Source organism: Phoca vitulina, unplaced genomic scaffold (assembly GCF_004348235.1).
Source record: "Phoca vitulina isolate PV1807 unplaced genomic scaffold, GSC_HSeal_1.0 scaffold5, whole genome shotgun sequence".
Taxonomy (NCBI): Eukaryota; Metazoa; Chordata; class Mammalia; order Carnivora; family Phocidae; genus Phoca; species Phoca vitulina.
The window spans coordinates 16,815,337-16,835,160 of record NW_022589708.1 but is presented as its reverse complement, the minus strand read 5'-3'; the positions used below and the strand labels follow the sequence as shown (position 1 = coordinate 16,835,160).

The following is a 19,824-nucleotide window of genomic DNA, read 5'->3' as shown; positions in this document are numbered from 1 at the left end:
ATAATTTCCAAATATTTATTATGGAGATGTTAATAGTTTGAAACAGTTGTACAGTTTCTAGTTTTTGTGTAATCAGTTCAAAATGCAGAATTCCCAGGTCTACAGAATGTACTTACCGTGAAAACTAAATAAGGGCAAGAAATCAAAATATTGTATATATTACACATAGGTAAATATGTTTGTATATTTATGTTCATGAACATATACATTTAGCACAGCAGAAACCAACCGTCCAGATCCTTAGACTTCTACAATGGTTTTAAACATGAAAATAGAATAGTCAAAAGATAAAAATAGATAAAAGATAAAATGTTTTCTAGAACCAAGATGCCCTTCTTGACATTGAAAATATGAATTGTGATTCTTGCAACATGGTGAATGGTAAGAGCAATCCCAATGTTGACATACGTTTCCTTCATAGGGCTTTTATTTGGATGAAATCATACATACAATGGCAGAAAAATGCAAGGGACTCAATAAATGTTATAGGCCATTCCTCCCTCTTTCTGTGAAAACTAGACCATAGCTCTTGGAGAGCAAGAAGTGTATCTTTATTTATGCCTAAAACCTCATATAGGATAGTGCCAGGCTTACTACAGGTGTTTGAGAAAGAATCAACTATTGATTGGTTTACCTTGTGGAAAGATAACAACATCCTGATTGGTTGCAATGTCTTTGTATTAGTTTGATGCCACTGGTAAAGCTGGGGTGACGTTTTAAATTGGTTTGAATAGAAGATCACCACCTCTTCTCTGATACAGTGTGCCTGGAAGTCTGTGGGCATGTGCACATCCTTACCATTTCCTAGCTAACTTATCATATTCCTTGAATACGAATTCTAATAGCACACATTAGTTCATTTGCAAAATTGAGGCTCTCCTCTTGACCCATAACACTCTTCTGAAAATCTAAGTTTTCTTATTCTAATTTAAATTTCATTTTCTTGAAAGGTTATGATCATATCACTGCTTTTGAATCAGAATTAATATCATACTTTCAAGTGTTGAAAACTGATGATTTTAGACTCTGTTGCAAGGTAATAGTCAAGAGATTCATGTTTATTCTGCTATTTGTAGCCAGTTAAAATACTAAATTCCATTATAGAGAAATTAAAATTTTCTCCAAAATGTACTGGAAAATATTCAATAAATTAAAAATTCCCTTAATCTTGGTAGGCTTTGAGGGTACATGAATCAGATGGTGAGGGTTAAGGAGGGCAACTAAATCCACTAAACTGATCATTTTATTCATTCTCAGATTCATTAGTTTCTCAAGTCCTAATTGAATGCCAATTACCGGTAAGACTTTTTCTAGGGGCTGGAATAATCAAACTTAACAAACAAAATCCCAAACTTGCTCTTACTATTCTGAGCCACTCCTCCTTCAATTAAAGTGTTTCCAAGTCACCAGTTTAAGTGTAACCAGACCCCTGCTTTGATTGCTCTTAGGAAAGTTGTATAAAGAAGCTAGTTGTCAATCCGTAAGACATAAATCATAATGTGACCCATATTTACATTAAAATATAATATACTAACTTACTGAGTTGAAGTGGTAATCCTTAAAGAAATAATAGTAAAACCTAGATTTTTAAGTATGCCTGAGATTAAAATTTTAAAGTCATGATCTCTGTGCTTGTTTGTTCTTCCTGAGGTCTTCTACTATGCCACCTCTTACTTCTTATCCAATTATTTAAAAAAAAAATTAAACTCAAAAGGACCTCAACTCAGTAGGGCACTATATGTGATATGTATATTCAATAAATGTTTTTATGAATAAGTGGCTGAATAAATTGTCTACTTAGAGAAATCAAAGTAGTAGCAAATTGTGGAGTTGAAGTGATAAGCTGAAGAAGATTACCGTAACATTCCCAGCACCCGAGGCCAATGTACAACTGAAGTCCACAGAGAGGATTTCCCTAAACTTGGACAAGCAGAGTTTCTCTCCTGCACTTTAGGGCCCTCTAGGTTTTGAGATATCTTTTTCAAAATTAAGTTTCTCTCCTGGGATAATCAAGCCTGGCCTGTCATTCTGGAGGGGGGAGGTGGGGGCCAAGCCTACACCTGGACACACATAGGCTATGTCCACATTTCTCATATTTGGGATACTTTCCGAACTCATACAGACCTCCCTTGCTTGTCCATGTATGTCCATATGCATGTATGTGTACACACACACACACACACACACACACACACACACAAGGGGTTGACCAGGTGCTCCAAGTAGCTCAAGTGCTTGAACGGCTCCCTTTCCCCTTCTGGGAGCACTAAGAGCCTCCTCAGTCTGTGCCTCTGTGCCTGTTGTTAGTGATTCACAACTCAGCTCAAGTGATTCAAATACAACTCAACAACTCCTTGAGTTGTTGCATGTGAAAGAAGATCTTTCCTTCTAAGTTCTGAAGGAAAAAGAAGCCCTGTTGTAGAGGCCATAAGCAATAAATTAGAATAAATGCAACATTCATGAAGCAAGAGCCATTTTCCCCTCCCATTCTAATAAGAACGCTGGGTGAGGGGGAAGACAGAAAGGTGGAAGGTAATAGCCATTGTAGTTTCCCTGTGTCCTTGGTGTGGGCTGAACCCTGATAGGATCAGGATCCCCAGAGGGTGGAGATGTGCATTTGGACTCTTGTATCCGGAGACACTGTAATCTGTAGGCTCTCTGATGTCCCTTGTGCTACAATGGAACGGGAGCATACCAAAAGGATGCAGGGGTAGACGGAGGCAACAGCTGAGTGGTGTCAGAGGGCAGCCCACCGTCCTTGTGCAGTCAACAAAGGACAGAGATAAGTTGAGGGAGAGAAAGCTATCACTACTGATAGTTCACACCCACGGTGGATTTGCAGGATTCTAAGTGAGAAGACCATTGCCTTGGATGTACTGTGGACTATGTGGTCCAGGGACTGGAGAAAAGATCTATTTACCTCAGATAATGCTGTCCTAGAAAATAACCATGACCAACAACCAGGTGATCTGTTGTCACCCATGCCCAAATGTCTCACCATCTCCACATGGACAAAAAGAACCCTCCCTGGGGAGGGAGATCTGACTGAGATAATTCTTAGGTGACTACATTTACCTTGAATGGGCAAGATTAACTTTGCTGCTGCTGAGTAGAAGAGAGACTTAAAACAGAAATTAAGTTCCATTATAGGAAGCCAAAGGAAGTTCCCTTCCTTATACCTGAGTTTGTGGCCTGTGAAAATTCATAACCATTACACAAATATAAAACTTTCCTTTTGAATTGCTAGCAACTGCAGTGAACAATAATTTCGTATGATGGTTAACTAATCCTTTAAGTCAACTTGAACAGGAACATGCTTTACCCAAAAATACAGAAAAAAAGAAAACACCTTTAAAAATCTTCTTGCCCAAGTCCAAAGACTTCTTATAATGAATATTTCAATTCAGTGCCATGATGCCCCATTCTGTTGAATGGTGAAGTATGTGTGATTCATTAAGCTCTCATTCATTATGAAAATAGACTCGCAAATTATATTCTTTGTAAGTGAAATCATTATGGAAGTAATTTACAAAATACATTAAGCCCTTTCATGATCTTTCTAAAGGAAAAGCCAGATAGTTTTAAACACATTCCAAGGTCATTATCATTTTAAAATCTTAGATCTTACTTTTCATTAGTTATTTTGTGAACTATCTCTTGCACAAATATCTAAATTTAGTTACACTTTGCACAGCACAAAACTACTTTTTATGTGTGCCCAGGAGAATCATGATTCAAGTATGTTTTTGTGAAGTTAAAAATAAAGATGAAATTCTAGTTTCTTCAATACTGTGTTCAAATGTTCTTTTCTTTGCCTCTCAAATTTGTGTAAGCCAGTCTTGCCCCCTGGAGACTGTAACATGATCCTTCATCTCTTCAATTTTTGTACTAAATCATCATTTTAAAGTTGCAAAAGCGACATATAAACCAGGCAGCATGTTGCAAGTTTAAAATAAGGTTGTTTGACCCTCCGTGGGGTTTTAAAATCAGTTATCTACTTAAATTAAGGTAGCAGTCAAACCAGAGGTAAGTGTCCTATGCTGTGCACACTCACAATACTGTTCATTACCATGAACATGCCGGTACATGTTTGTTTCCCAGGAAAAATAGAGCCCTATTCATTATTCATAGAGGTCCTCCCGTACAGTAAAGACATTCATTCTTTAATGGCTCTATGACTAGGGTGTTGTGAAGCCCAAAGATGTTATTTTTGGAAGATAGTTTACCAATTAAAAGCAAACAGCCCCGGATTGCTTAGTAATGTCCTCAACATTGATTGGCTATGATTGCCAATGAACATCAGGAGAAAACTGAAGGCTTATTGCTCACTGCTTCTCTGCTTGCCTCAGACACCTCCCTGGAAACAGATCCTTAGTGGATGGAACTTCCAACTTCCAAGCTCAGACTTTCTCTCTTCTCCAAGTAACTTAAAAAAATACATGAGGTTTACTCTCTCACATTTAATTATTTCCCCCTGAAATGTAATAAAATGTGCGAAGTTAATATAGAGGCAAGTGTTAGAAATGATTGCTTGAAAGTGAATTCAGACTATGAAGACAAATAAGAGCATTTTCTTCAAGTAAAAAAGAAATGATGATGTTTTATACGAAATTACATATATTCTACTTTTTTTGCAGCTGATAAAGAATGGAGGATGTTAGCCATAAATGTTTTATAAAATTCAGTGGAATTAAGTTTGTTTATATTTTGAGTTATCAATAAAGGACATAGATCAAGATCAGTGCTATTTTCTTAACCATAGATCTAAAAATTATTGCTAGTTTGTTTTGTTATGCAGGCTGTAAACTGAAAGATTTATTACTCTTTTCCTTAGCATTTACTGATCTTTTAAAATGTGACACAATTTGAGTGTAGTGTAGTCATAGGCTGCTTAGAAAACTTTGTTCTAGATGGGAGATGAGAGTACATTTGTAAATAATTTCAGGAAAATAAACTAAAAAAAACCCACTTATGCATAAAAATCAATGAAAATACTAGCATTGATAGAAAATATGTTACAGGAATTATCCGGTCACATTGAGAAATTGTTTTCCTGGCTTCGAAGGAAGCACATTTTATTGCTAAATCCTAGTACTTATTATTCATAGTAATGGCTAAGTGGAGGAAGCAAATTTTCTTTGTACCTCTGTGTCCATGTATATTCATTCCAATCATGAAGGTGAATGGTAGAGTTTGAAAAGCTATATAAGCATGAATTATTATTGAAAACATTATGCTTGTAATTGGCTTAAGGGATGAGAGTCACTATGAAAGAGTAAGTTATTTTTTTGAGGAGGCAGTCTGGCCTCTTCATAACATGATCTTAATCTTTGACAAAGGAGAAAGTAAAATGTATCAGTGAAATTATTGGTATGTTACTATTTATCTGGTTCCATTAGGCCTGTTTACTTGGTTCCATTAGGACTTTGAGTTTTTCTTTGTAGAGTTTTGTTTTAGTACAACCTGGCTCTTTTCTCCTACCTTCTCTTTCTTATGACCAATAGTTTCTGTATAGTTTTTAACTGGGATGTTTGTGACTGTAGCCAATGGTCGGTCTGGTCTCAAGAACATTGCCTCTAACCCCTCCATCAGCTTTTCACAGACAAAAACAATACTGCTTTAAGGTGTAACCCTCAACAAAGAAGTTTTATTGACTTACAGGTATCAGTAGATGAAGCAGAAGCCATTTAAAATTTCCATTTCCTTTTTTTCCCCTTGCCAGTATCTATGTTAACTTATCATAAAATTAAATGAATGTAATCATTGTATTTTGAAGTTATTAGATAACTCCCCAAATTAAAAACTTTGAATATATTTATTATTGAATTGTGGAATATTCAGATCACCTCCCGTTATTAAAAGTAATTTCACATCAAAGTATGATCCTGGATTTCTTCTGATTCTAATCAATCAAACAATTTTGTAGCTTATTTTTCTAAGTAACTTTTGTTTTGTTTTGATCCTCTTTTGTGGCGACATTAAGTTAAAAAAAGAGCTTAATCAGAAAATTATCTTACTGTTCCTTCAGAGTCCCTCTAAGCTGAAATTCTATAGTTTAAAAAGCAGATACCTGTATGTAGTAAAATAGTCAATAACAGCAACATTTTATGGGTTCATCATCAGTTTTTTTTCCCAAAAACCAAGCCTGTCATACTGCTTCTTTAATGTTGGAATAATTAATAATAGTTAATTAACCTGGAGTTTTTAAAATCTGAGAAATCATTATAATAGAGTTAAGGTGTTCCATTGATGAAAATCAGCAACATGTGAAGAGCTCTTCTCTGTCCTCTAATGTTGTCTTCCACTTGCCTTGAGGAAGGTCATTGTTGCCCATGGTTACCAGAGGGTAAAGGAATGGAGGGATGGGTGAAACAGGTGATGGGGATTAAGGAGTAGCCCTTGTGATGAGCACCCAGTGATGTATGGAAATGTTGGATTACTATGTTGTACACCTGAAACCAATATAATACTGTGTTAATTAACTGGAATGAAAATAAAAACTTAAAAAAAAAAGGAAGGTCATTGTTTATAGTGCTAGATGATCTGAAAACTGCAAAGCTCCATTCATCTTTCACAAAAGCAAAGAACTAGAGAAGCAACTGCCAAGATGTATGGTTCCAATAATCTAGGTATGTCAAATTACTGCTTAGCTCCAGAATCATCTTTCATAACGTTAATATCAGGATTTATAACAAGTAAGACAAGGTTAAATGATCTTCTTTTATGAACTACAAAAATGCAAGTTTATTAATCTGCAATAGGATTTTCATTTGTGTCACTCTTACATTTACATATCTCATTTGGAAATACTTCAAAAACACGTGAGCTTTAAATAATGACATTATTGAAGACATCTATTAATATTGTGAGCCATAAAATCAAAATGAAACTCTCTTCCTTATGTACAACAAGCTTTTCTAATGATGGTATAAAATGGTGCTTAGACAGTATTACATTTGCCAAAGTTGTTCCAAGGCAGAAAGTGGTCTTAACACCAATTTTTGAAAGTAAATATTTTGTTACTTGATTATTTAAATGTACTCTATGACCTAAGATGTATTTTTAGGCATGAATCTCACTTAGAATCAGTGGAGAGTGGACTCCTGGATCTTTAATAATATAAAAAATTAAAAATAGCATTTTAAATCATTGTAATGTCTTAATATATTTTCTATTTACACCTTCTTCATGATTGTCAGTAATATTTCAAGTAAATATGGGTAGTGCTTAAGAATATGTGAAATACTTTCATCGTCTGTTCTTCCAAAATATATGGAAACTACATATAATTAAATAATTAGAGCTCTTTCAATTCTCTTGGCTAAACTCTGGCATCATTATTAGGCAAAAATCTGATTAAACAGATCACACAGTTCCCTCCTCCACTGAAGCCAAATAGCTCTGGCTTCACATTAGAAGAATATTGGAAGACAAGAAGAATCTGTTGTCCCTCAGTGTTTGGTGTTTGGCTTTCCCCAAGAGATCATTAGTAACCCAGCGGGTCCCCAGCTGCCATAAAGATGTAATTTTAATTGGTTTATATTAATACTTATACTCTTAAGGCTCAATAAAGGTTAAATGGACTATTACATTTTGGTTGGGTATAAACCTTGGTAAGAAAAATAAAACATTATTTTCCCCACCATTTTTGGTCATTATTCACCCAAGTTTACCTTTTCTTTCCCTGGAACTCAGCAACCTTCCCATTATCCAGGCACCAGGCAGAGCTACTGTTGTTAAATTTCTGACAGCTTTTTCATTACAGGCTCTGTTTTTCAAGAGGCAGGTTAACTAAGTGATTTTGATTTGTGCCAAGCTAAGACGTGGGATAGACACTTAAAAACCATTCTCTTGTTTTCATGAGATTTCATTTGAACTTATTTGTCCTACTTGATCTAAATACACAAAGGAAAAAAAAACAAATCCTAAAATTCTTGCTGTTTCTCATTCATGTGTTGGTATAACTGAATAAAAGAACAGTAAATTCTGTAATTGTGTCTTTTTTTAAAAAAACTTTCATAACACAAGGTTGTTATTGAGAAAAGTATTAACAGCCATTTGCTTTATATTATATATAAATATATAAATATAATATATATATTATCTCATACATGAGATAATGGTAAGACTCCTTTATTTCATAAAATAAATGTTATTTGCATTTGTTGAAAGGGTGAGTATTTATTTTAAAATGTTTCTCATCATAAAAAAGAACTCATATTTCCTGTAGAAAACTTACAGAATGCAAATAAAAAAGAGAACTGTTTAAAACCAACATACCAAATAATATCATAGTGACTTTCAATCTCTATGTCTAGCCTCTCTTTCTTCCTTGTAATCTTAGAAGCTTCTTCTGGAAAGCATTCCCTGAGTACCCTTTCCCCTCTTCCACATAGAGCTACCACAGTGTAATTAGTTATACCTTGATTTTTCCATATTCAATCCATCCACTTCATATACAATTCCATGTAGTCTGGCATCCACCCCACTGTTTTATTAAAATGTCTCTGTTGAAGTTTCCAGTAAGTCTCTTCATCATTATCTAAGTACCATTTTCTCTGCCTTCCTCGTCCTTGATGTCTACTGTGATTTGCTTCATGACTGAAAATCTCCTAACTTAGATGCCATGGCACTACCTAATTTTCTTTTCTTCTTACATTTGCAACTAACCCCTGTCTCTCGCCTTCACATCTCTTGTTCTTCCTTTAGTTTGCTCTGTACATTTATATTGCTTTCATTTGTAAATAGCAGAATAACCACCTGACAGTGGTATAAACTACAAAGATATTTATGAAATATTTAACAAGAAGTCCAGAGGTTGGTGGTCCAAGGGCTCGTTTGGTGGGTCAAACAGGAAATCAAAAATCTAGGGGCTTTCCTCTGTTCTTTGCCTGTGAGGGGTGTCTTGTCTCCTAGTCACCAGATGTTCAATTAGCTCTAAGAAGGCAGGAAGATGAGATAAAAAGACCTTTCTGCTCCTATAGTTCTTGCCTTTAACTAGGAAAAATAATGTTCATCAGAAATTTCCTTACATCTCATTGGCCAGAAATGGATCTTAGGCCCACTCCTATTTAATAGGAAAGGGAAAGGACTGCCATGCATAGGCCAAATATGATTCATCCTTTGGTGCTGGCACAATGCCCCCAGGTGCAATCAGACTTAGGGTAGGAAGGAAGAGCCCTTCACCATGAAATAGATCATGGGCTGCTCTGCTTGCCTATTAACTATGGCTGCTCCTAAAGACTTAGTTTTTTTTCCCTCTACAACTCAAAGTCTCTGAGATTCCATTCATCTTATGCCCAGAAGGGGCTGTGAAAAACAGCTGGGATATAAAAATGGTGTATAAACAACAATCTTATTGTCCTAATAAAGATATCATATTTTCCCAATGAGACTCACATTTTTAAAATAAGTCTTCGGGGCGCCTGGGTGGCTCAGTCGTTAAGCATCTGCCTTCGGCTCAGGTCATGATCCCAGGGTCCTGGGATCGAGCCCCGCATCGGGCTCCCTGCTCGGCGGGAGGCCTGCTTCTCCCTCTCCCCCTCCCCCTGCTTGTGTTTCTTCTCTCGCCGTGTCTCTCTCTGTCAAATAAATAAATAAAATCTTTAAAAAAAAAAAAAGTCTTCATAATTATTTTGTGTGTGTGTGTGTGTGTGTGTGTGTGTGTGTCTTGAACCAAAGAACAAATCATGCTAATCTTTTCTGCAAAATTTACCTTCATCTTCTTTCTGCTCACTATCCTCCTATTCTGGTCACAATCTCTTAAAACCTTTACCATTATGGCAGAACTCTATGTGTTTCTCTTTCTTACCTTTCTCTTGTTTCTCTGTGCTTGCTTCTTCTGGTTTGATGTTCTTCAATGTCCTAACTTTTTTCCTATTACATACAATATAAACACTACTGCTAGAGTTCGAGGTCTTTGGCTAAACTTTTTTTTTTTCCTATCTAAACCAAATGCCAACTTCTCCTTAATGATATGAGCTCTCTTCTTTTTAGTTTCTTCTATGAACTTGCATGTCATTCAGTGTTCATTCCAATACCTCATGTAGGCTGTGCTGTTGCCCTTAGGTGGGAAGTTTGACTTTGCCCCTCTTACACCATTTCAAACAGTGCTGAATTACCCAACAAGTGGGCCAAGTAGGTAAGGGTACCTTACCTACCAGTAAGGTAAGTTACTTAATTCTTTGGTCTGAGTAGAGTTCACAAACCTACTCTGCATTGTTTCACCCTCCTGATGGCATTAAAGTACTTTATTTATGCTTGATTAAGTTATAATTCTTTCCATATACTAGCCTTGCCATAACTCCTAAGGTCATTTTATAAGTGTAGGAACTATGTACAATAACCTAGTTCTGTATAGTTGCATTGAATGCTCATTAAATACTTAATGATGCATCGATCTGTAAATAATTTAAACCACTTATACTATGTTTTTACCCATTCTTCCTCCACCTCCAACATCTTTTTTATTGCATTTACCCCTTGCTCAGGAGTGTACAATGCTTATCACCTGGCAACGATAGAAACAGAAGTTCGAATGAAGTCATGTCAAAATCATAGAAATAATGACTTGGTTACAGCAATTTCTAATCATACCCATCTTATCCTTTTCCCACAAAGAGTAGATTTTGTTCTCATCTTGATTTCAGACTTGGAGGAAAATGAGTTCAGTGACTTAAGGTCAAACAGCACAGTATCATGAAGACAAAAATTGTGTGAAAAATTTGAGAGAAAAACGTGTATGTGACTGTTGTTTTCAGAAAGAAATGTTTAGCTATGGAGTTTTGAAGAAGAGAAAGTCAATTTGTAAACAAGTCAGCCTTATATTTTTAAGCATTTCCATGGCTTATGTGCGGTTGTATCTTATACTTGAGTCCCTTTTCAGTGGAGTAAGGGAGGAGGAATTAATCAAAGAGAGGAAGAAGATGTACCTAACATGTTGTGATGATAACAAATAGAATGACTTAAATTTCATGATTCATTCTGGTCATTAACAGCCATCATTAGAAAAACACCTGCATGTGTGGCTTTATAGGGGAGCTCCATACAACTGGACATTACCCTATAGTAATTTTTGAGTAATGTGCTGGCCTAAATACATTTGACCATGGAAGTGAGTAAGCATTATCTTTTTTTTTTGTCTTGGATTTAACTACCTTAGTAGTTGCAGAAGCTTTGGGTCTCCACACCAGCTCCTGCTTAGCAGACTTCATTAACATAAGAAAGTCAATAAGAAATTAGCCTACCCTGAATTTTCATTTTTATTCCATTTCCCAAAACTTGAGTGTAAGATGGGAAGAAAGTGAGTCGATTCCCCAGTGGAGAATTCTGTTAACTTGGAAGAAAATGTTTAAGTCCAGTATGTGAGACTGGGGAGAGGGAAGGAAGAAATCACTCTCCTCCCTAGTATCTTCCTTCGTGCACCCCACTGACCCCTGCTCTCTCATTTTCCCATTGCTTCCCTGTTGTGTTTCTTCTTCTTAGCTTTCCTGTTCCTTCACACACTAGAATCTAAGCATATGGATTTCTGATCCAAGATTATGTAATACTTGAAATTAAAAAGGGTGAAATTTATGAGTCCAAAACCAAAAATTAAAAAAACATATATATATAATAAAAAACTACTGGTCCCCGTGTGCACAAACTGTCTTTAGAAAATAAAAAACAAAGCCAAACAGAAATGAGACCATTAATTACAACGATGATTGTGCTCTGAATGTCAGGGGTTCCCCATATGGTTATTTCTACGCGGGCTTTGTGTTTCAGTAGGTCATAAATTGTTGCTCATATTTAGAGAAACAATTGGAATTGCGTGGTCCTTTAAGCCCACAAAAGCATAGTTTAATACCACGTATGTTAACGACTTAAAATATTTCGTCTTTCTAGATTACTTACTTAAGTCATTAAAGGAAACGTTTCGGATCAGTATGAAGGATGTGAAGGGAGTGAGAAAACAGAACCGCTTCCTTTTTTCCCTTTTTCTTCTACCCAGTAGCAAGAGATCCAGTCCAGGTTTTGCCTTCGACTCTGCCTCTGAATTTCGGCTGTGCTCAGTGTAGCACGTTTCTCTCTCTCCCCTCCTTTCTCCTTCCCTCTAGCCTCCAGTGTCTGTCTCCGGGATTTCTCTCTTCCTATTTCAGGAGGACTCTCACAGGCTCCTTCAGCCTGTGTGAAGCTGAGGTTTCCCCTGGATCCCGTTTATCCCCAACACATACCTCCACGCACACGCGTCCCCAAGAACCCACGCTCGCCCCGACACACACTCGCACTCGCCTGTCCACCTCCCTCTCCGGGAGAGCCGGCGCGCGTTCCCACCTTCGCCGCACGCTCGGGCGAGCCGAGCTCGCAGCGCTCTACGATTCTGCGGCTCGGAAGTCGGATCGCGGCTCTGAACCCCCATGGTGGTTTTTTAAACATTTCTTTGCCTCCTCTCCCTCGTTTTTTATTGCACCGTTTTCGACCTGGGGGGCTAGAAGAGCACGGCGGCTGCTTCCCCAGCCAGCCCTGGTTGGCTTGCCATCCTCCATCTGGCTTATAAAAGTTTGCAGAGCGCAGTCCAGAGGGCTGCGCTGCTCGTCCCCTCGGCTGGCGGAAGGGGGTGACGCTGGGCAGCGGCGAGGAGCGCGCCGCTGGCTCTGGCGGGCTTTCGGCTCGAGGGGCGAGGTGAAGAGCGCACGGGCCCTGGGGTTTACCGAGCTGGATTTGCACGTTGCACCATGCCTTCTTGGATCGGGGCTGTGATTCTTCCCCTCTCCGGGCTGCTGCTGTCCCTCCCAGCCGGGGCGGAGGTGAAGGCTCGGAGCTGCGGCGAGGTCCGCCAGGCGTACGGTGCCAAGGGATTCAGCCTGGCGGACATCCCCTACCAGGAGATCGCAGGTAAGCGCGGGCGCGCGGCCCCGTAGGCTGCAGCCCTCGGCGGCCGTCCGTCCCCTGGGCCGCCCGGCGCCCTCCTTCTTCCCCCTGTTGCTGAGTTGGTGTTCACTTTCTGTCAGGGCTCTCCCGGACGCCGGCGGATGCTCCCGCGGGGAAGGTGTGCGTCTCAGCTGCCTCATTGTGTGCACACGCGGGAGCGCCCGCCCGCCCTCCCTCGGCTCTGGCGCCCTTGCGCCCCCTTCGTTGTGGGCTCGGGCAGGGCGGGCCAGGGAGCCCGGGACACCCGGGGGCGGTCGCGGCGCGAGGCAGGTCGCCGAGCGGGGCGCCCACCCCGCGGCTCTCGCTCAGGCAAACTTGGAAGAACTGCGGCCGCAGTTTGCCCAGCGCCACAGTCTGAGTGGCGCCTTCCCCACTCCCGCCCTCGCGCCGGCGGGAGCGGTGGAGAGACGCGGAGGGCTCCCCTCGCCGCTCGCTCCGCTCCCCGGATCCTTCCGGGAGGCAGAGCGCACGGCGCCGGGGCCGGGGGCCGGCGAGGCGGGGCGACACCACCGGGGGGGACCCAGCCTTCGGACGTCTGCAGTTCCCGGCTGGTTTGGGGAGTTTACGGGCTGCCAGTTTCGGGCTTGGGGCGGGCTTTCGCGTTACGGGTCCTCAGTGCTTTCCCGATTGCGGTTGGTCACTCGCGGTTCGGGGGACACCCCCGGCACCCGGCGCGGCGCCCGGGCCTGAGCGCGATCTCGCCCGCCCGCCTGTTCTCAGAAGCTGCGCCAACTTAAGCGGGTGGCTCACTAGTGGGTTTGTCCCGGCGTCCCCGGACCCCGCGTGCCGGGCCACGAGCATTCCTGCCCCGAGAGCTCGAGAGCCCCCACCCCCTTTCTCGGCGCCAGTGTGTGGATAGCTCTCGGGCCGCAACAACTTGCGCAGCAGCCCGAGTGCGTGTTTTCCGGCTCTTAGCTCCAACCGAATGGGGAGCTTCTCTGGGGCTCTGTGAATGAAACGTGTCGGGGAGAGATAATCCTGTGGCTGCGAGAGAGCACAGCTGAGGGAGGCAGAGAGAGGCCAGGAGATGCTGCGAGGGCGCGGGCTGCTCAAACCCGGCCGTTGAAGTCCTCGGTGACCTCAGATGGTTAAATCAAAACGCTGCATTTCACCAGCCTCTCTGCATTTCGCCGGAGCTGGTCGCCGAGTGAAAGCTTTTTGCAGATATCTTAAAACATCATAGTTTCGATATGTAATGCAGTTGCTGTTTTATTACGGTTGATCTACAGACTCTACAAGTGAAGGTTTTTACTTATACCGAAATGAACACATTTATAGAAATTTAGGCATTGGGGGGGAAAAAAAGCCCATACACACGCTAACAGCGCCGAGCATGATACACAGGGAGCCTTTTTCAATTCTGAGCCAGACGTAGCCAGACTCTGGTGAGTCGGAGGCGGAACCTGTGGTGAATTATAAGACTACTTTTCTATCCCTGTCACTTCTTCTCCCTTTTCCAGAACTCCCTAATTTGTTAATCAGTGAATAGAGAGCTACTGCCCCCACAGTTCCTTAAGTTTCTTAACTCTCCTTCCCCTTTGTCTACTGTTATTTCATTCTTTTTAATTAACTGATAAGGATCAGCTTTGCTTTTTTCTCCTCCCCAAATCTCAGGGAATTCAACTTTTAAAGGTTTTATAGTATGACTCACTACTTCTAGGAACTTTTTCTCCTCTAATCTGGGCTTTTTCAAATTGTATCTTTTAAACACACAGATATTTCCCAGCATGATTTCAGATATGATATCTCAGAGAAGAAAATAGTTAAGTATTTTTAAATTGCTTCAGTACTCTTTAGTGGATTATGGGACTTTCAGGAGGCTGGACTTCATCCTTAGCTTGATGCGAATCTCCTTAATATCAAAATGAAGGTTTTCAGGGTAAATAATTTCTGTACTCACCATTTACCTTCCTGAAAACATGTCCAGTGGTTAAAATAGATCCTTTAGATTTTTAACTACAGGGTTCCCCACCCTTTTCCCTCCACCTCTTGACAATTACAGTGTTCACTAATTAGCTGTTAAGTTCTAAAACGTGCACTTTTGTTAAAATCACTTTCTAGGACTAAGGGTACTGTTGACTTTGTCTTAACCCTGGTGTGCTTTGATGCTGGTGGAAATGATCAAGATACAGGTCACTGTGGGGTCAGAGGCACATCTGATAGGGAAACAAATGAAGTAAAAGGTAATTGTGTATATATATATATATATATATATTTATGTGTATATGTATAATTTTTTTAAAGTGAACTACTTAATGCTACATGTTGTTGGAATAATCGCTTAGGAAAGCTGTCCCATTATTAAATGAAAACACTCATATGTTCTTCCCTAGTTCCTGATACTATTTACATTTCATTATCTAGTATATGGTGGTTATCCTTTCTTTAAACTCCTTTTTCATCCTTTGCCTTGTTTGGATTTTTAATGGTTTGCTTGAGAAATGGCGTATGCCATCAGTCTGCCAGGGAACATGAATTTTAAAGCAACTGCTGTTCATAATTTAGATTCATGAGAGCTGTTTCTAATTGAAAGATATTTGCAGGTAGCTTGCCTGGTAAAATAACTGAGAAGTAATAAGGACATTATGTTTCATCATGACATTATTAAAGTTTTACTCAGAACTCACAATTGTGAAATAGTGTTGCCCTTTCCTATTCCAGGATAAAAGGGAGTTCTTCAAACTCAATAGATGAGGGGCTGTGATGGGTAATATATAAAGTTATGCTCTCAGAGAGTGCTTGGAAGGCCTTTAAGGGGCAGGTTGCACCATTAATCTTCACTCAGCCCTGATCTTAAGCCATCCCAGGCAGATCAGATAGACTATCCGTCCTTGTTTGAAAGATCTCCAAAGGAGAAGACCCAGGAGCCCCACTCAGCCATCCATTCTAATACTTAGTAATTCTTGTGGTATCGAAATGTTTCCAGATAACTAGCCCAAAGCCTTCCCAGTGTGCTTACTTATTTTCTTCTGTTCTATCTTCTGGGAAGATACTGAGCAGTGGATCATCAAGTTCTTTGTTAGGAATGTTATTTTGATCAAAGGTAGGTATGAAACATTCCAGTCTTTTCTTTGAGCATCCATAATATTATCTCATTTTCCAACCCAACTCATCTTGATGGCTCTAAACTTCTAAAAGAACTCAACAACTGAAAAGAGTATCTGCTTGAAAGACTGGGCAATTCAGAGAATGTTGTTTTATGCTTCCTGTGTCACTATGCCTTGAGCCTCCTTGGAGTCATTAATTATAACTCCTTGTAGCTGACTAATGGTGACTTATTGGCCTTCATGCCCACGTTTTTTCATTAGTTATCTAATTCAGCTGTATTTAACAATCCCTTATTTGGAAATCACTACAGGCCGAGCACCTGTTTAAAAACATTACCTGCTTCTAAAACATTAGATACTGCCTTATTGACTCCTTTTAATAATTTTGTAGATATCATCATAATCCCCATTTTATAGATGAAAAGACTGAGCAGCAGAGAGACTCAAATAGTTAACTTGCCCAAGGATGACTCAGCTAGAAAGTGGTGAGGCTAGAATTCCAACTCAGCAGTTCTGAGTCCAGGTACCAGCGTCCTAGACTTAATCCTGCCTCCTGCCATTCTGTATTTGTTGAATGAATGCGTGCAAAATCAATTCTTTCTTCATCTACTAGGTACCTAGCCTGGTATTATCAATTACCATATGTATTCCCTCACAGTTTGTGCTGAATATTTTTCTATTTACTTGCAACATCTATAATTTTTCAAAATCACTTTGAAATTTATGTTCTCAGGAATTAGCCGTGCTACCATCACTAAATTGATCATGTATTTATGAGTTTTCCCGATTTTTTTTATTTTACCTCTGTAGCTATATAAAAGATGGAAACTAAAGAATACGTATTGGTATTTTTCAGTATACCAGGCCTGCATGAATAATGGGTTAGTGCAACAAAATTTGCTATAGGAAGTTATCATAGGGGTAGAGGGAGGAGGGAATTTATCTTCATAGATTAGGAAAAAATATAATTGTTTTCTCAGTATTTGTCCCTTTTTGTGTCTCAGGTGTTTTGAGAGCTGGGCTACAGGTGGATATTAAAGCATTAAACTCTTTCCCATCTCTTGAATATGAATTTATCTCAATACTCTAAAAATCTATCCCAAAATCAAATTAAGAAAATATTCTCTTCTACTGTGCTGATGTACTAGTGACTTTTTTCAGTCCTTCTTTATTGCTTTCAAATTTCAGGATATGTAATGCTTCATTTTACCTGATCTTTGTCCAACAGTCCTTTCCTTTCTTTGGTGGGTTTCCCAAGGAACCTGTCCTCCCTCCCTCTGTTCCCTCAGCAAACTGACTTATTTAATACATTCACCATTAACACAAGTTTTTTATCAATTTGTATGTAGCTATTACATTAACATAAACAGAAAAACAGTGTTTGGTAACTCTTACTCTTTTATAGACACGTTAAATATCCTACTTTGAAATAAATTATTTAATTTCCATTTAACTGTCTGCTTCATAGATTTCTGATTTCTTTGCCCTCTCTTGAGTTAGCTGATGTCTTTAAAATCCTTTTGAAGAACAGTGTGAGAGGTATAAATGAGTTAGCTGAACTTCAATTTTTTTTTTTTTTTTTTTTATGATTTGTCGAGTCACTAGATTTCTAAAAGAATCCCATTAATTCCAGGTATCAAGGCAATCTAAAATCTGGGCTATTAGGAGTGCCACTTGTTAAACTCTTGATTTCAGAATTAATTTTAGAATGATCCTTGCAAACAGAGCTATCTTAGCTGATTTAATTAGAGGATAATATGTCATCATTGAGAACAAGAGTTCATTTGAGTTGACTTTTTTACATAAAACTCACATCTTTTAACTGTGCCACATGGTAATTGCTAGTGAGTAGAAATGTAGGCTGCTATCAAAAGTGATTTAAAATATACAGCATTATGTCTTTTAAAGTATTATAGTATAAACATTATGTCATAATTTATGTAAGAGTGTGACTAATGTCCTTTTACAATTATGGGTGAGTTTTATGAACACTTACAAAATACAAAATTATTGAGTCCTTTAAACCAAATGACCTACAATTCAGTCACTAGATTTGTATAGAAATATGAGTTTAGGATAGAAATTGTATTAAGGGAATTGGTGATAAATTGTTTATTAGCTTAAAGCCTACCAAAGTAACGTCTTTAAGACTGCTTTTTCCCCCTTAATTCACATCTCTCAAAAGACTTCTAGCAAGGCCAGTTGTCTTGACAGTTTAAACAGAATACTGAATATTCTTTTAAACTTGGTGCTTATATCTCTTTGCAGACCAAATTCTGCTCTATTAAATTCTTTAGCTGGCACATAATTCTACTTTAAGTGGTTTCATAGACTTCTTCAGTATTAATCAGTTTTCAGTTATTTACATGATACTCTTTGAAAGTGTAGCTGACTCACTGGGATGCCATATCTGTAAATAAAAGGTTTCATAGCACTAAGTCTTGGGTAAAGGTTTAAAATTCTAATAATCCTGAATGGAAGTACTTAAGAGTTTTTAATAACCTTGGATGAAAAATATTTTTTAAACAAATGTACCAAAGAAAAATAGAAATTTGATTCCATATTTAAACATTATCCAGGTTACTGATTTATTTTTATATTTCATTCTCTATTTCTTTTAGGTGTTTTTTTTTTTTTTTTTCCATTCATCCAATAAATATTTCTTGTATACCTATGATGTGTAATTCACTTTGCTAGGTGCTATGTGTAGGGCCTCTGGATTTTAATCCCAGCAGGGAAGCAGAAATTAAGGGCACCATTTACAATGAATGGCTGAGATTATGACAAGCCACGAAAGCATTTAATAGGAGCATCTGATCTCATCACAGCATCTGGGAATGCTTCCTTGAGGAAGAGCAATGAGCAACAGGCTCTGAAGCATGAGTACGTAGTTAGTACTGTATGGTTAGAAGACCCTGAAAGCATGAGAGGACTTTTAGAACCTGGGGAAAACAGCGGTGAAGGGAAAGCCCCATGAGACTATGGAAGAGCCTGTGGGCCAGGTTAATACACTGTCCAAAGATGGCCCATGCATGTTGGGCCTATGCGGTTTACCTTTTCACTGCAAGTATGGACCCCTAGCTCTAAATTAACCTGTGGGTGCTAAACTCAAGTTTTTAAACATCCGGTTGTTTTAAACACAGCCCAAAGAAAATAGACATTTAACCATTTAAAGCCTGTCTCTTTTGTGTACCCTATAAAACTGCATAAGGCCTGCTGGTCATTTATAGGATGAATCTGGGACCTAAAAAACTCCCAAGTTGCTGCCCTCTCCACCCTGTGGCTGAGCAGCATAGCCTAGATACTTAATTCCCCTCCCCTCTCCTGGGAGTTCCCTGAACCTCCTCCCCTTCTGGTCCTGGCTCCTCTGTTATGTCTGTCAGACCTCAAGCAATGAGGGACTTCCCCTCCCGTGCAACCTGTCAGGTGCCACCAAATTAAAGCTCTCTGTGTCCTGCTGCCACCTCCCGGTCCTGTCTCTTGCCTTAACAGCACTGAACTCCCTGGAGCTCCTGCAGTGACCTTGGTTGGCCTTCAGCCTCCAGCAGTGAGAAGCTATTGAAGAAGTGTTCCAATCAGGATCGGACTTGATTTGAAATGTTACTTTGGTGGCTCTGTAGAGAATGGATTGCAGGGGCGCGAAAGCAGATACAGAAACAGGAGGAGATGGTAGCTTGAACTAGAGTGGTGACTGGAAAGGGAATGAAGTAGAAAGCAAGAAATATTTAGGAGCTAACTGAAATAAGTCAGACTGAGAAAGACAAATACCAAATACTGTAGGATGTCACTTACATGCAGCATCTAAAAACCAAAATGAACAAACAATACAGAATCCAGATTCATAGATGCAGAAGACAGATTGATA

General features: G+C 39.3%; 1 protein-coding gene across 2 annotated transcripts in view; it reads left to right on the top strand.

Annotated features, from left to right (window-relative positions):
- Positions 1 to 12,706: 12,706 nt before the first annotated feature.
- GPC6 (glypican 6) overlaps positions 12,707 to 19,824 on the top strand; it is a 1,069,657-nt gene continuing 1,062,539 nt past the window's right edge. Inside the window, exon 1 of one of the 2 annotated variants that reach the window (XM_032402768.1) lies at positions 12,707 to 12,876. In XM_032402768.1, coding sequence (XP_032258659.1) covers positions 12,717 to 12,876 — 160 coding nt within the window. In that variant the 5' untranslated portion in view covers positions 12,707 to 12,716. The remainder of the gene's footprint in view (positions 12,877 to 19,824) is intronic. The other variant, XM_032402770.1, reaches the window with a different exon arrangement.